The sequence below is a fragment of the Saccostrea cucullata genome, unplaced genomic scaffold, assembly GCF_032062105.1.
Source record: "Saccostrea cucullata isolate Sc308-1 unplaced genomic scaffold, CSIRO_AGI_Scuc_v1 ctg4, whole genome shotgun sequence".
In the NCBI taxonomy this organism is placed as follows: domain Eukaryota; kingdom Metazoa; phylum Mollusca; class Bivalvia; order Ostreida; family Ostreidae; genus Saccostrea; species Saccostrea cuccullata.
In genome coordinates this window covers 88691-106687 of record NW_026920828.1, presented here as the reverse complement: position 1 = coordinate 106687, position 17997 = coordinate 88691, and the positions used below count along the sequence as shown (strand labels likewise).

Sequence of the window (17997 nt, the reverse complement as noted above, 5' to 3'; positions counted from 1 at the left end):
ATTGATTTAATTTTTTTTTTAATTTCCAAAAAGTACAATAAAAAGTGCCGAGTTGCTCCTAATTCATTAGTAATAAAAGTGTTTAGCAGTATACACATGATAAATTTATTTAAGGAATATCTGTTTAATTTTTTGGTTTCATGATGTGATCAATCGAGTGACTTGCGTGATAAGTCTTCGGCGTTTATGCATAAAATTATGAGGCAATCCAATCGATTGATCATCTTGATGAAACCCCAAAACCTGACAGTTATTCCTTATAGCATTTACGTGGTATTGATTCCGCAAATTCACGTGTTACAAGCCCCGCACCTGTCTCTATTTGTCCAGCCCCGAACGTGATTTATTTATCAATACTATCACATTTTAATTCTCTCATTAATTATAATGACCAAGAAAGTCCGACACATGTTTAGTGGAGCTCATGGCATGAGTGCAGAGCAGGCTATAACAAAGATAAAATATATGGAGATAACGAACAGTATTCAAGCTCAAAAGTCCATAAAGCAATACAAAATAGGAGCAAAGCAAACATGGACTTCAAAAACCATCAGAGAAGGAATCAGGTGCCATGGAGGAGAGAGAGCATCCCCGCCGTGTGCTCCTTGTCATGATCGGGAAATAACGGTAAAATGGTAAAATTTATCGTCAAGTCAATGTGTAAATGATGGAGTTATAGCTAGAGTACGAAAACGTGTGTCAGCATTATTTGTTGACAAGGTCATTTGATCGACCATAGAACTTATGAAATGATGACTATAAACGAGACTGCCGATATTCTTGTTTCATCAACTTGTTTGTCAGTAATTTACGTCGTTTTAGAAATTACATACGTAGAGCATGTCTTCACGTCGAACATCCTTCCATTCTATATAGGACCAGCGAGATCTAGCGTCATCATACATCAGTACAGTTTGTCCTCAAATAAAAGATTACTAAAATGAAGCAAAGATTAGATTGCGTAGAATGGTTTCCCTTTTCTTTCAAGAGTGTCAAGATACGACTTATGCCGTTCAGGTTTTAGCATTTAACACAATTTTTGATCGATTTGATGTATAGCATTCAACTGGAAATAAATTGAATATAAACAAGAAAATACATTGATGGCAGACGAAACTTTTCAAGGGTGCCCCTTCACCCAAGATTTTGTTGTAATATTACTGAGCATCACTTATGACATGATAAATTATGAAATCCATTTGTTTGTCATGAGGAATTAAGATTTTCTCCATCCAAGTTTTAATAATATGCGTGTCGATTTTTTTTATCTGATATATATTAGACTCACAAATCAACCATAAAACTTGTTATCAATTGACACATTTCTTTTAAAATCATTAAAATTATTTAAAAACATGAAAAAAAAACATTGTAAATCATTTTCTCTAAAATGCATGCGTAAAAATTAAAGAACACTCCTGGTATCATTATAGAAAGCACAAATGAAATAAATGATAAGAAATAGAATTAAAAATTAAATATATATTTTTTAAAAAGCCTCAGTTAAGGGTTAGTTTACTTTGGACTCAAAAACTGGTAAAAAGACAATGGACGTCATCATACTCATGTTTTCTTTACTCGGAAATGCACTGAACAAATATCAATAGACAAAACTAAAAAAAACACTATTTATCAATATTTATGAACATAGAGGATATGTAGTGTTACACAAGAGTTATCTTTCTTTTTACATTGTGATCATTATTCCGGGTATGTAACCCTTTACGGTTTGTTTTTTAGAATATTTTATGTTGTTCCTACATGAGGCTAGGAGGCCATTTTCGCTTGTTCCAAGCATTGTTGTAACCTATTTTTCTCTTTTACGGGTACATCCCTGCACCATAAGTAAGTTTTTATGTATTATCTAACATTATATTTTACGGTTTACTTTTGATCAGATAGGGAAATAGATTTCGATGTGTATTAGAAAGTAAATGGTTAAGTAAAAATCTGCTATGTATGTAAACGCTATATTGTTTCTCAGTTTATGTGATAAATAACCTACATGTTACTAAGAGCGCATTTTAATTTTTTATGATAGGCCAGTTTATGATTGAATTTAAATTGGAAAAATGTTCACTAAATTTGGATATCATTCTTGTTTGTCTATGATTTGTCACTTACAATGTAAAATAGGGTTAATTGGGTATCACTGATTTTGTATGAATCTGTTTGTAAGTTTTGTCTCTTTATTATTTTCAGTCTTTTACCATACACATACAAGCATTGATGCAATAAAGAGTGATCCGCCCTTATTGTTTTGGTTTGTTGGTTTGGTAAACACTCTGCACAGAGGCAGAACAGTAAAAGATTATGACCAGGGACAACCTGTAGGACGATGGCAACAGGGGAAGGGGAGAAACAACAGGTCAAAGACGAACAGGATGATAAACAATCCAGGATTCGGACTCTTACTGAGAAGGGTCAGGCATCCTTTGACCAAACGTTCCTTGATCTACAAGAAAAGTGCACTAGCGCGTGGAGGGAGGTAGAGGACCTCATCGCAAATTGTGATGGTGACAATACAGACAGGAAATACCTAAGGACAACAGAAGACCACATAAATGCAAAATTCAAACAGTACCTTAAAGAAAGTCAAGCCCTAGCAAACTTCCTTGGAAGAGCACGCACAGAGCAAGCTCTACAGAAACTGGAGCAGCATGAGTCTCAGTATAGCACATATTCCGATGTAGTGTTCACATTTCGAGATGTCCTACATAATAAACTATTAGAGGCAGCCGAACGACTCTCGGAAAAGTTTGAAGTGAAATCCGGGACTTCATCACAAGCCTCAAAGACAATATCAGAAATACTCAAAAAACGAGTGCAAGCGGAGACCCAGCAAACAAGACTTAAATTCTTGGAAGAGCAGGCGGCTCTGGAAAAACAAAAGGCAGCTACCGATATTGATATATGGCTTTCTAAGGAAAAGAAGCAGCAGCTGTGGCAAACGCAGAAGTAAACGCCATGGAAAATTACGATCGTGGATCTCAAGGAAGTTTTCAATTTGACATTGAAGAACAAAGTGTGGAACGGACGGCCAGAGAAAGAACTGAAGCTTATGTGAACTCGCAGGCCAGCAACCACTCAGAAATCACACCTAACTATGTTCGACATGATGATGCCTCACATCGCTCGAGACCTGCAAGCATCAGTCAAGCAGGATTTCATTTTCCGACTGCCAGTCATGTTCAACCTCATGAACAGTCACCTATAGTTGACCTCAGTAACTACCTTTTGAAAAAGGATTTACTATTACATCGTTTCTCGGCATTTGATGACTCGGCGCAAAACTATACAGTGTGGAAAGTTGGATTCCTGAATATTCTGAAGGAATTGAAAGCATCACCAATCGAAGAACTTGATTTATTGACAAAATGGCTGGGCCCTGAATCAAAAAGACACGCTCTATCCATACGTTCAGCAAATACTCACCAACCTGAGAGGGGTCTATCCCTGATATGGGCACGATTAGAAGACCTCTATGGAAAACCAGAAATGGTGGAGGCAGCGTTGAAGTCAAAGCTCAAGGACTTTCCAAAAATTACAGAGATGGATCCGAAGCGTTATTATGATCTACTTGACTTGCTGTATGAGATTGAATCCAACAAGCAGGACCCAAAATATTCCAGACTACTTGGTTACTACGACACTTCCTCAGGCATATTGCCTATTGTTAGTAAACTCACCAATCAAGTACAAGATAAATGGGCCACCCGTGCATCTCAGTATAAACGTTTGAATCATGTTCCATTCCCACCATTTAGCATATTTGTCAGTTTCATACAGGAGATATGTGAATTGAAAAATGATCCAGGTCTTATTTCTAGTACCAGGTATCCACCCGACAAGAAGAGAGAACCTACAAACAAAGTCTTTGTCCGGAAGTCAGACGTTGGTACCGAAACGCCAACATCCTCTATGCGGTGCCCTATACATAAGGCTGACCATTCCTTGGAACAATGCCGTGCCTTTCTGGCAATGACATTCCCAAGTAAACGCGACTTTCTGAAAAGTAGGGAACTTTGTTTCCGTTGCTGCAAGGGAAAGCATAGGGCCAACAAGTGCAAACTTAAAGTGAGTTGTGACGTTTGTAAAAGCGACCGCCATGTTACGTGTATGCATTTTCACAGAGACTCTGGGCAAGAGAATGGCGGGGAGAGTTCATCTAAGAAATCACCTTCTGGGAAGGGAGATGAAAACATTATCACGTCCTCTTGTACCCGATTGTGCGGGAAGGATAGAGTTGGCCGATCTTGTGGGAAGATTGTTCTTGTGAACGTATACCCGTCTAACAGACCTGATCTTACCTTTAGAACTTACGCTATGATAGACGATCAGAGCAATAGAACCTTAGCTCGTTCCAAGTTTTTTGATTACTTTGGTTTAGGGGGCAATGACTGTGTTTTCACGTTGAATTCCTGTGGTGGAAGTGTTACATTTTCTGGAAGAACAGCAGAGGGATTTGTCATCGAGCCAGTGTCAGCTGAACAGAAGTTGTACTTACCTAAAATTATAGAATGTGACGAGATTCCCAACAATCGTAAGGAAATACCGACTCCTGAAGTGGCGTCTGCATATCAACACCTGTTGGATATTGCACCATTAATTCCTGATTTGGATCATACAGCCGAGATTCTGCTTCTCATAGGAAGGGATCTGATCCAAGCGCATCATGTGATCGAACAAAAACTTGGGCCCCCAGACTTGCCGTTTGCGCAAAAACTCTACTTGGGGTGGACTATTATCGGTGAAGTGTGTTTGGGTAGTGCTCACAGACCTAATTCCATTGTAGTGAATAAGACTCATGTGTTGGACAATGGGCGTAGTACCCTACTTGAGCCTTGTGATTCCAAGTTACTTATTTCACAAGAAAAACATCAACATGGCGTGGGTTCTTGTACGGGGATATTCTGTACTACAGTGAATGATGAAACTCCTGGAATGTCGACTGAGGACCTCCAGTTTCTGGAAATAATGGACAGGGAGTTTCACAGAGATTCCTATGGAAAATGGACAGCCCCATTACCCTTCCAACATGACAGGCCTGTGTTACCAAATAATTACACTCAAGCAATGAGACGGGCTATGATCTTAGATGCTTCGTTGAGAAAAAATCCCACCAAACTTGGACATGCCTTAGAATTCATGAGGAACATTTTTGACAGAAATCATGCAGAGGTAGCCCCACCTCTGAAACCAAACGAAGAATGTTGGTACCTACCAATTTTCGGGGTCTACCACCCACTCAAACCGGAGAAGATTCGCATGGTGTTCGACTCTTCAGCTCGCTTCCAGGACTTGTCTCTGAACAGCGTACTTTTGTCAGGTCCAGACCTTACAAATAGTCTCATTGGAGTGTTGATGCGTTTTAGGATGGAAGCCGTAGCTGTGACCGCAGATATCGAGCAAATGTTCCACTGCTTTGGTGTCTCAGAGAAACATAGGAACTTCTTAAGATTTTTATGGTACACAGACAATGACCCTACCAAGCCTCTAACGGAGTACCGCATGACAGTCCAGGTTTTTGGAAACACCCCATCACCTGCTGTAGCTACTTATGGGTTTCGTCTTGCTGCCATTCAAGCAGAACACAGCTTTGGGAAGGACGTAAGAGAGTTTGTGGAGCGGAACTTTTACGTGGATGATGGTCTGGTGTCCCTACCAACAACACAAGAAGCCATAGATCTCCTACGACGAACTCAACAGGCCTTACTGACCCACGGGAACCTCAGATTACATAAGATTGCCTCTAATGACCCTAGAGTGATGCAGAGCTTTGATGTGAAAGACCTAGCAAAGGACTTGATTGACTTAGATATTACACATGATGATCTTCCAACCCAGCGGAGTCTAGGACTCGTGTGGGATCTTCAGAGGGATGCCTTTGGGTTTAAACTTAGCAGGAAGGAGAAACCGTACACTAAAAGAGGAGTTTTATCATGTGTTAATAGCCTGTACGACCCTCTAGGCTTCATAGCGCCTATCACTATTCAGGGAAAGTTACTTCTTAGAGAAATGACACAGGCACCGTCTGTAGACTGGGATGCTCCCTTACCAGAAGAATTCCAGAGCAGATGGGATGATTGGACCCAATCACTGACTCGTCTTGGAGCATTGAATGTACCTCGTAAGTACCTGCCTATTGGCTTCTCTCAGCTTCAAGAGAAGAACATACTGATTTTCACAGATGCATCGGAGGTTGCTATTGCTGCTGTGGCCTACCTGTTTCACAGTCATGGTGGAGACATCAATCTGGGTTTCATAATGGGTAAATCTAAAGTCGCACCCAGACCAGCCACTTCTATACCACGCTTAGAGTTGTGCGCGGCCGTCCTGGGAGTAGAAATTGCTACTATTATAAGGGATCAGCTAGACATCAATGCAGATCATTTCAAATTCTACACGGACAGCAGGATCGTTCTGGGTTATGTTTACAATCGCACAAAGAGATTTTTAACCTACGTGAGCAACAGAGTTCAAAGAATTCTAAGCTTCTCCAAATCATCTCAATGGAACTACATCCCTACGGACCAGAACCCAGCAGACCATGGCACTAAATCTACTATCGACAGTGCACTGTATGACTCATGGCTCAGTGGACCAATAGAATGGCTACGCACAGAAGATACTGTAGATGGTCCTGCCCCAACATATGATTTGGTAGATCCAACTATGGATAAGGAAATCAAACAGGACACTGTGGTATGCAAGGTGGATGTGTCTACCCCCTTATCCTGGACTTCACGCTTTGAGAGGTTTTCTTCATGGAAGAATCTCGTTAGAGCCATCATGTGCCTGAAACGGATTGTCCATGCAGTGGCACACCACAGGAAGGATATTAAAGCTACAGAAGATAGCAGTGCATTTAGGAAGGCAGAGGAGCTTATAATACATCACGTCCAGTTAGAAGTCTACGAGAAGGAAATTACTGCACTTAAGAATGAAAGGCCCCTTCCTAGAAACAGTCCCATTTTGAGACTTAACCCATCATTAGACGAAGAAGGCATGGTGCGGGTTGGAGGCCGATTACAACATGGTGACTTTGATTTGGGGGAAAGGAGTCCCATACTTGTGCCAGGGAGTCATCATATTGCTAAGCTCTTAGCTCTACATTTCCATGAGTTAACGCACCATCAAGGGCGCCATATAACAGAGGGAGCAATCCGCAATGCAGGTCGATGGATAACTGGTGCCAAACGTATTGTGACTTCACTGATTTACAAGTGTGTGATTTGTTGCAGAGGGCGTGGGAAACTTCTTACTCAGAAGATGGCGGACCTACCTGCGATAAGGTTGAAACCCTCACCCCCATTCACTTACGTTGGAGTGGACTGTTTCGGGCCATGGAGTGTGACAACTAGGCGTACTCGTGGTGGGAGTGCTGACTCTAAGAGATGGGCAGCTTTATTTACCTGTATGTGCTGTAGGGCTGTGCACATTGAAGTATTAGAACAGATGAATACACCTTCCTTTGTGAATGCTCTACGTCGATTCTATGCCATAAGAGGAGATGTCAAGGAGTTTTACTCAGATAGAGGCACAAATTTTGTTGGCAGTGTGCGTGAATTAGGTATTAACTCAGTGAATGTTGAGGACGCACCCATACATAACCTACTCACAGATAAAGGAACAGTTTGGAGGTTTAATCCCCCTCATTCCTCACATATGGGAGGAACTTGGGAGCGTCTCATAGGGGTCACGCGCCGTATCCTTGATGCCATCTTACAAGAGAATCGTCACGTCAAACTAACCCACGAAGTACTCACCACGTTCCTTGCAGAGGTCTCGGCAATTGTCAACAACAGACCAATCGTTCCTATTGCAACTGATACGGAGTCGCCTCAGGTACTTACACCCAGTGTTCTACTTACCCAAAAAATGGTGAATGTCTCTGAAAGTCATATGAACTTTGATGTTCGCGACATGTACACCTCTCAGTGGAAGATAGTCCAAATTCTTGCCAACAGATTTTGGGACAGATGGCGCAAGGAGTACCTCCAGTCGCTACAAGAACGCAGAAAGTGGGCCGATACCAAACCAAATGTTCAAGAAGGAGATATTGTCCTTATGAAGGACGCGGAACACCATCGGAACTTCTGGCCTCTCTGTCGTGTTACTCGTGTGTTCCCTAGCGAGGATCATCTCGTGAGAAAGGTCGAACTTATGACATTCAAAGATGGAGCAAAGAGAACATATGTGCGACCAATTACCCAGATTGTGCTTTTGCTGTCAAATCACAACTAACTGTTTTGTGAAAAGTTGAATGACTAGTTTATGTATGGAGTTAAAGTAACTACATTTTGTGCATTGTAGGTATCCTCAGTTAAGGATAATGTATACATTTGTTTTGCTTGTAAGGGTGTGATATTTCATATCAGGCGGGGAGTGTAGTGTTACACAATTTATACCTCGTAAGAGTTATCTTTCTTTTTACATTGTGATCATTATTCCGGGTATGTAACCTTTTACGGTTTGTTTTTTAGAATATTTTATGTTGTTCCTACATGAGGCTAGGAGGCCATTTTCGCTTGTTCCAAGCATTGTTGTAACCTATTTTTCACTTTTACGGGTACATCCCTGCACCATAAGTAAGTTTTTATGTATTATCTAACATTATATTTTACGGTTTACTTTTGATCAGATAGGGAAATAGATTTCGATGTGTATTAGAAAGTAAATGGTTAAGTAAAAATCTGCTATGTATGTAAACGCTATATTGTTTCTCAGTTTATGTGATAAATAACCTACATGTTACTAAGAGCGCATTTTAATTTTTTATGATAGGCCAGTTTATGATTGAATTTAAATTGGAAAAATGTTCACTAAATTTGGATATCATTCTTGTTTGTCTATGATTTGTCACTTACAATGTAAAATAGGGTTAATTGGGTATCACTGATTTTGTATGAATCTGTTTGTAAGTTTTGTCTCTTTATTATTTTCAGTCTTTTACCATACACATACAAGCATTGATGCAATAAAGAGTGATCCGCCCTTATTGTTTTGGTTTGTTGGTTTGGTAAACACTCTGCACAGAGGCAGAACAGGATAGATATATATAAAAGTATAAATAATTCACAATACTAAGTATAATTCATTGATGATATCGCTCGCAATAAATTGGATTGATAAGTGAGAATGCATGAACAAAGGAATACCTTTCTCATGCATAATTATAACTGTTTTTACGAGCAATTATGCTATTAAAACCCAATGCTCTATTGTTTTTTTATTTTTTATTCTTTGGTGAACGTTTTTTTTTTTCATTCTGTTGGACATACCTAGTTGTATTTATTTGTTAAGACTGGGTTTGTCACTTTCAGATAACTGTAGATTTTTCCATCCCTAAAGTGTTTGAAGAATCTCCTGTAGGCGGTACACTAGTATAGAACAAATGGTCAGTGCACAGACTGTACATATAAATTTACAATGGTTTTCCTACTCTTCTGTCGAAACGATAAATCCCTATGTAGCTTGAAATAAGTTACATGTACCACAGAGTCTTGCACGTCTGTTACACATTTAGATATTTAAATTGAAAAAGACGTTAATGGTAATCTAACAGCCAAGCTTTATGATAAACGTATGGTTAAGTTTACAATCGTCAACTTCCCTTACTTATCTTAGTTCATTATATACACACTGAATTGTCGTCGAATTTTTCCGTTATGCCCCCATCATGACAAGAATCACACGGCGGGCTTGACCGGTAGACAGAGGATGCTCACTCCTCCTTGGAACCAGATCCCACTTCTGATATTTTGGTGCTCCGTGTTTGCTATGCTCCAATTTAGTATTGTTTAATGAATTTTTGAGTTTGAATACTATTCGTTATCTCCTTATATTTCATACAATTGACGTTAATGTTTATTTTTCTATATACTTCCATCCCCATATTAAGGAGGACCCTTGCTAAAAAATAACGACTTCATCTTTTCTATCAAGTTCATTATTTAATAGCAGATTACCATTATCCTGCAGATTTTTTTGTTTTAGTTGATTCGATTTGGAAGAGCATATTCTTCCCACGATATGTTTATATTACCAGCCTACTAATAACAAACACTTAATTGTTATATCATTATAATCAAACTGAATTGACTATGGTTTTTCCCGTTTATGCAATCATGTCGAAAAAGTATACAGCAAGTGTGAGTGGTCGGCAGGGGATGCTTACTCCTCCATGGCAACTAATTCCACCTCTTACATTTTTACTTTGTTCGCAGTTTGTTTTATTACAGTGGATTTATGAAGGAAAAAAAGATCGTTTGTACACATAACCACAAAAAACGGTATAGATATTATCAACCAGAAGTTCAAGTGTTCTTTTTTTTTATATATAAATTTCGGACTAATTGTGTTGTAACAAAATAATTTTGCAAAGGGCCAATAACAAAGTAAGTAAATTTGTGAGCTCAGTTTTTATTGAAAAAGGCAGCTGTCTATGTTGCCAGAAATTATCTTAAGCTCTATCAAACGATCGACTTTGTGTCTTATTACGCTTTTATCAATATTTCTAGACAATGTAGAATAGAAAACTATTCTTTATGAATACTTCATAGAATTCTCAGTTTTTATTTTTCAAGTAAAAAATAAAACAAAAGCAAATAAAAAAGTTTAATTAAAATTTAAGAGTTATCTTTTATATTACTGCAAACTGTACAATGCACTTGATCGTCCAGGGTGAACCACAACGCAAATTTAGAGGTAGTTCAGCTAGTGTGTGACTCTGAATGTTGATATTATTATCACCGTCATGGGATTGGTTTAACACTTTGATACTCTTATCCCACCAATTATTTTGTGTTTACTTTTAATATATCACAGGACATACTGACCTATATACCGGGTATACTGTATAACTGATGCGTAATTTGTTGCATACTATGTACATCTTTCTCAGTCTAGAAATGGACATCCATTAGTATTTGGAATTGAAAGGTCATCATAAACTCTCTTAGTATAAGCTCACATAAAAAGTATCCAGAAATTCTGTAGTGAAAGCAAAAACTCGGTTCTTGTTACATTTTTTCTAATTATTTATTAATTGTACCCACTGGAAGAACGTTGTCATAATGTTATTTTTAGGCAATTTAATTCTATTTGAGATATAAATGAATATTTATATGTGCCAAATAAATTCATATAAAACTAATATTATTCAAAATATTTTTAAACATTAAAAAAAAACAACATTTTATGTGTTTCTTAATTTTCCTGGGTTATGTAAAGTTCATGAACTGAAAAATGATACAAACAATATGAGACAAATTAAATGATTCGTTACAAATAATAACAGATAACATTTATGGAACCAGATGAAAGTACCAAAAATATAGTTATTAACGAAAGGAAGTGATAACTAAAAGTAATTGGAAAGGTTTAGGGTATAATCTGTAAAATGTTGTGCCTAAGAATGGATAAAAAATTATTTTTTAAGATGAATCATTTTATTTTCTACCAGATAACCCTTAGAAAATGTTCAATATCTCTTTCCTTTACATTCAAATTTATACATGTATACTCAAAACTCCGAAAATATTAAAGTAGGTATATATTGTCCAGCATTAAGAAAAGATACTCTTTTCTTCACTTTTTTTTTGTTATTTTAAAAAAGACTTTGAAGTACAAACTCATATCTAACAGAATAACGGCTGATCAAATCCGTGATAAAACCGTACGATCCTATCGGTAATAATGACCACAGGACGCCCATGCAACGATTCTTCATTATTTAGACACTTAGACACATCCCTTCTAAATTGTGTTTATTTTCCACCTGTGGATTTTCTGCATTCCACATGATATAGGTAAATAGTGCGAGGGCGAGTTTTGAACATCACGTGACATCCTTCAAATCTATACGCTAGTCTGCTTGCGCGTGTACAGATGTAAACAAAGAGAATTGTCAACAATACGATATGGTGCAATCCAAAGATTAGATTACGGGAGAATTTAATTTTTTTAGTGAATGACAAACTTCATAGAGTTGAGATGGTGGTTCTTCGTTCGGACTTAATTAAATGTGTTGTTTTAGGGGATGATTCCGTTGGGAAGACAAGTTTGCTTGTGAATTACGCTACAAACAGATTCCCCACGAAGCACGTGCCTAGTGTTTTTGATAACTATGCAGGTAATTATCATTTTCTGGAACAAACAGACATTTTTTCTCGTCGATTTTTTTTTAATTTTTTCAAAGAAGTATTTTACTTTTAAGTTTATTATAAATTTCAATCAATAGTATCAGTGAATATTTGAACAAATGTATAGTTACACTATTACATGTATCTTAATTGGAGCATTAAATCAAAATTGTTGTACGATAAAAAAAAAGAAAGCCTTCGAAAATTTGGACATAAAATCTAGCTTGCTGGGAGCTGTATATTGCGTGTTTAGATAAACAGAAAAGCACACAGCATTATAATTAACACATCACGTAAGCATGCCAAGATATGTATTCTATTAATAAACATTTTTATTCATATAGTTTTGAAAACACCTGTGCCTTTTCTTAAGATGATATATCTTAAGCTTGAAAGTCGCAGAATTAAAACATTTTCCTGCAATCTCTTTACATGTTTGGCTTCTAAATATTACTCTCCTAAGTGTAATGCACGGATGATAATTGAATGGTTTGTCTATTTTGCAGGGACTTTAGAAATGTCTGGTAAAAAATATCATCTGCAACTTCTCGACACCCTGGAAGAGGCAAGTTTCAAATTTTTCTGTTATCTGTGAACTTCTATTTTAAGAAAATTCATTACAAATGTCTTTGAATGAGTTCATTTACATTATAGGCTAAGTTGCACTTATGTTTTAAAGTAGTTTTTAAAAAGTTTCTTATATATTATTACCATGTTGAATATTTTTTTCTTCAAATTTGTTTGATTTAGTTCGATTTCAATTTGTTTTTGTAACATTTGTAAAGAAAGTAATTTGAATAACATTTTTTTTGGGGGGGGGGGGGCAAACAAGGTCCACTAACTATAGTCTTATTGCTCTAGACCTTGCGTTTTATACTTTCTTTTACACTATAGAAAAGCCAAAAGAAAACCATAAACTGTCCCCTTCAATTGTAACTAATCATACCACCAAGAAAGAGAGAAGTTAAACACCTGGACCACCCATTCACCCTAAGGCCTCTCTCTTTAATATATTACCCTTCTCCAGCCATTTACTTTTATCTGTGATTGCTAATCAATATAAATAGATAGACCCTCTAATCTGTTTTATTATGTAATACATAAATAGCTACAAGAAGTATGCAAACTCCTCAATTCTATAAGTTTGATAGAGATGGAATGTTGAAAACGATTTCGCTAAACACACATCCAGTGCGTAAAGATATCAGCGTTTTACAATCCTTTGAAACGATCTCACAAATTGAAAATAGGCAGGGTAATCTGAAAATTATCTAAACAACAAACAAGGTTACCTATAAATAAATACCTAGATTATAAAGAATGTTTGGGGCTGTCCTTCACACTAAGTCAATATTTGATAAACTTTTCCCACGGTGTCCACTTGACAAATTCCGACTAATTTTCATTCTACTCTATAAGACGTTTTTTCTTTGCATATTCTTTAATATAAGATAAGGGCTTGTAAGTCTAGTTCACAAATACACAAATATGTAAATTTGAATTACTTTCTTTTTACAAATAAATTTATCTTTTCATGATTATGAAAGGATTACCGATTTGCTGTATAAGGTAGACATAGAAATGTATAGTCAGTGAAAAAAGATGTACTTCTAACAAACAAAATTAAAATAAAAAAGGTCAAACATTTTTCTAAGAAGGTTCAAAATGTTTATTTATTGTTTATCTATTTCTAAATAAACAAATTGAAGTGAAAATCGAAATATGTTTCGATACGCATGCATATTAAATAGATAACTGTGTATATACTGTGCACAAAATACCTTTTTGTACTGTTATAGAAATAAACTTCATCAAAAATTTAGCACAAAATAAAAAAAAATGCAGCTGATTTTTACATAGATATTTTCCATTTTCCTAATTTTGTTTTTGAAAAAAAATAATTTTAGGACAAAGATCAGGAGAACAGTATTCACATTCTACCTGGCGCAGACATTGTTGTCGTCTGCTATTCGGTGGTTCAGCCTACGTCATTTAGAAATGTGGAAGAAAAATGGGCGCCTCATCTGAAAAGCTGCTTAGGTGATGTTCCTATAATCTTAGTGGGAACTCAGACAGATCTCCGAATGGACTGTTCTGTTCAATTCAATTTAAGACAAAATGGGCAAAAAAGTATCAGTTCTTCGGAAGGATTCCAAATGGCCAGAAAAATCGGAGCTTCTAGGTTTTTTGAAAGTTCTCCCGAACTGGAGAAGAAGATGAAGAGGGTGTTAAACAAAGCTATCGGGACAGTTCTTCATCCCAGGGATGGATTGTATGATGCCTTATCGTGTGTCATTCTGTAGATGATATTTAAAAGATTGAAAAGAAGGTGGTGTACTTACAAATCTATCTTTGTGTTGAACATGTACATGCAGGTTGTTTCAATTTTAAAACCTACAATGCTGGTTCTTTTGAATGGTATTATTAAAATGGTTTACTTTTATTACTGTAAGTAAAACAAGGTTGATGAATTAGAGTCTTATCAGTATAGCTGTTTGTTTTGTAGCAATAGTTGTCCAAATGATCGTGTGTGATGAAATACATGGTATTTATAGTATTTATTGTTAGATGCTTAAAAAAGCAGTGATATGTGTTATGTGTATTTATGCATGATATCTGTGATGATTTAAATATTTTTTATCAATTATTTACATTGTTTTGTCTCAATAAAGATATTGTTTAAAATTAATGATGATAACTGAAAAAAAATCCAGGAAAATTAAAGAAACAGTCAGGTGTTCTATCCACGTATATTAACATCATATTCTCCCGGATTGACTTAAAGTATGAATTCTCTAGTCTTAGCATCAATATTCTTCAACCATTGTTTTTTTTTACGTGTTCAAAATTTTTAGAAGCAAAAGCACTGTATAATTTTACAATTACTTGGCTTTGAAGTTGATAATATTGTGTAGGTGTAATTGCTATTTTATTTTCTTACATTGACTTTTCTTATTTAATAAATCCATAAAATAACATAACTATAACACCAATAGTAAAGACATAATACTTTTACTGTTTTATACAAATCTCTATATAAAGAGGATTAGCGAATTGCTGATTTGAAATATACAATAATTTAAGATCTTTGAGGATCGATCACTTTTCGCGTTCTTTATCTTGAAATTTTGTTTGTTTACTGAAAGAATTAGAAAAAGCTTTTGTTACTATTTATTACAATCTTTATCAATTCGGCCTCTTCTTTAAAATCTGTGCTAAGTCTTATCAACTTAAGAGAATGCGTGCAAAATGCACGTTTCTCTTGAAGATTATAGACATTCTTATACAGTAAAAAATACCTGAGTCACATATTTTACGGGTTGCCCTCGAATCTTTTTGGACTATCTAATTCGTCTTCAATCGCGCGAAGGGTCATTGATACGTGAGTCAGATAACAAATTATTTTTACTCTGTGTAATTACTAATAATTGCCCCTAACAGTTCTATAAAATACGAAAGCACGATAGGTTCATTTCTGAAAAGATAAAAATAAACCATTTAACTCGTTATAACTCACAGTGTGATATATATTATTTTGAGAGTCAGAAATGTTTTGAAGAAGAGGGATATGGAGACATCAGCAATTAGGTCATGGGCCTACAATTCGGGGACTACTGCCCACTCATAACACAGCATCACGAGGCAGTCATAAGTTTCCTTATACATGTATTCGGTCTTTTAAATAAACAATCAACCGCATTGTTTATACATAAGCGAACTACAGTCACAGGCACAGGCTCTCGAAAAACAAAAAAATAACTTGTTTCCTGCTTTTCAATAAAATCTATATCATACACACTTTAAACAAACTTGATCGACTCGGTTTTATGTGCTATACTTACAATCACTTAGATCTATCAACTTTAGACCAGTTTTTATCTCGTTATAACGCGTTAATTATCTCGTTATAACGAAAAAACTAAGTCGTTATAACGAAATAATTCTAAAACTCGTTATAACGAGATAACTAACTCGTTATAACGCGTTAAATTTTTTTATCTACTCAGAAATGAGCCTATCCGGCTTTCGTAATAAAATGCTGTCTCTCTCGGTGTCTTCTACCTATTCCCACTTTAAAGCCATATATGGCGTAACTGATAGAAAAAAATATATTTTTGAAAAATACAAAATATAGTTGATACATTTAAATTAAAGCTTTTCATACAATTCTGAACGCGGAGAACATCTCGTTTCATCTAATAATACGATTTTATCTTCTTTAAATCTTTTGTATTTTCTTCCGAGTCGGAGAAAATTCCGAGAATCCAAATTAAATTGTGATATCTTTATAACGCAATTGATTTAGATTTTGTAATTTACGGAAAAGTTCTATCTTTTTATAAAGTAATGATACAAATAATAAGTTCTTATAATTTTAGTCCAATAATTTTCATTGTACATACGCCATATATGGCTTTAATACGTTCCCTCTTAGATTTATAGATCTGTATTTTGTACATTTTAAGACAGAAAATAACGACTAAATGAATGAAAAATATGAACTATTTCATTTATTACTAAATTTTATGGATTTGAGAAAATAACAAAGAAAAAAGTCTTACAAGAATAAGCACTTTCATATCTTGATTCTACAACATAAAATAAATAGATTTGTCGGGGAAAATATATTGAAATAGCTGGATTTTAAAATGAACATTGTGAAAAATTATTTAATTTACTTATATGGCTTTAAGATATTAGTTAAAAAAGTCGTATTTATAATTCTATAAAGTAAATATATCAGTCCTCTATTTCAACAGGTAATCAATAATTGTTGATAATTGTTTAAAACATAGAAGTTATATGTTTTCATAGTTAATTATTTGTTAAGACAAAAATTCCACCTATTCCCACATGAATTCTTGCCGTTTCCTACCTGATTGTCAAAAAGTGGAAATTACAGGTAGAATGAACACCCTCTCTCTCTCTCTATCTCTCTCTCGATCTCGAATCGTTAACAGGGTAATGGCACAAACCCCAGGAGCAGGGTTCAGGTACCAAGATGGAGGAAGCCTCCCCTGTCATCAAGTCTCGCCGGTGTAACGACGAAAAGTGACCCCCGTAGAATATTGACCAGGGGGTCATTTTTCTACGTAGAAAAATGACCCCCTGGTCAATATTCTACGACAAGTAGGGTCATTTTTCGACTGTAGAAAAACATTCCAGACCAGTAATTCTACGACTCCACACACGTTGAAAAATGACCCCCATAGAAATTTGACCCCCTACTTTTTCATACAATAAAACCTTTTATCTGTGTCTCCTGATATTTTTTTTTATACTTTCAAATGTAAGGAGGAGGAATGTACTTTATTCCTTCCCAATATATATTTGATTGCATATCTTAATAGAAGCATCATTAGCAATGTATCTGGTATGGATTGTTTTTTTTTTTTTTTTTTTTGCTTACAGAATCCCAATGAATATTAACTAATTCAGGAGCATAAATTTATCATTACTAGTATACTGGGTGTTTTTTAATAATTCAAAGGTTTTGTTCCGAAAATGACACGATATATTCTGGTGAGCTAGTGATAAAAGATACCATGGAGTCTGACATATCTATTTCATACTTGGATATTTTACTTGAAAAAGACGTTAATGGTAATCTAACAACCAAGCTCTATGATAAACGTGATGACTTTAACTTTTCTATCGTCAACTTCTCTTATACTTACGCAGCAATATACCTTCATTATCTGCATATGGAGTTTATATATCTCAATTCATTTGATACACAAGAGCATGCTCTACCTATGAACGATTTCTTAAACGAGGTAAATTATTGACAAATAAGTTGATGAAACAAAAATATCAGCAGTCTCGTTTAAAGTACTGGTCATCGATCATT

At 35.8% G+C, this 17997-nt stretch overlaps 2 protein-coding genes across 2 annotated transcripts; both read left to right on the top strand.

Annotated features, from left to right (window-relative positions):
• The first annotated feature begins 2967 nt into the window (after positions 1–2967).
• LOC134258353 (uncharacterized) lies at positions 2968–8247 on the top strand. The gene has a single exon (XM_062740879.1). It carries the CDS (start codon positions 2968–2970, stop codon positions 8245–8247), a length of 5280 nt encoding a protein of 1759 aa, XP_062596863.1.
• Positions 8248–11863: 3616 nt separating this feature from the next.
• LOC134258364 (cdc42 homolog) lies at positions 11864–15161 on the top strand. The gene is made up of 3 exons (XM_062740890.1): positions 11864–12136; positions 12653–12711; positions 14054–15161. Exons 1-3 carry the CDS (start codon positions 11998–12000, stop codon positions 14447–14449), a joined length of 594 nt encoding a protein of 197 aa, XP_062596874.1. The 5' UTR covers positions 11864–11997; the 3' UTR covers positions 14450–15161.
• The last annotated feature ends 2836 nt before the right edge of the window (positions 15162–17997 follow it).

Excerpts from the sequence above, each read along its gene's own strand:
- LOC134258353 (XM_062740879.1), top strand. The coding sequence starts at position 2,968 with ATGGAAAATTACGATCGTGGATCTCAAGGAAGTTTTCAATTTGACATT.
- LOC134258364 (XM_062740890.1), top strand. The coding sequence starts at position 11,998 with ATGGTGGTTCTTCGTTCGGACTTAATTAAATGTGTTGTTTTAGGGGAT. Across the intron at positions 12,137-12,652 it reads TGTTTTTGATAACTATGCAG|GGACTTTAGAAATGTCTGGT; the intron begins GTAATTATCATT and ends TCTATTTTGCAG. Across the intron at positions 12,712-14,053 it reads TTCTCGACACCCTGGAAGAG|GACAAAGATCAGGAGAACAG; the intron begins GCAAGTTTCAAA and ends AAATAATTTTAG.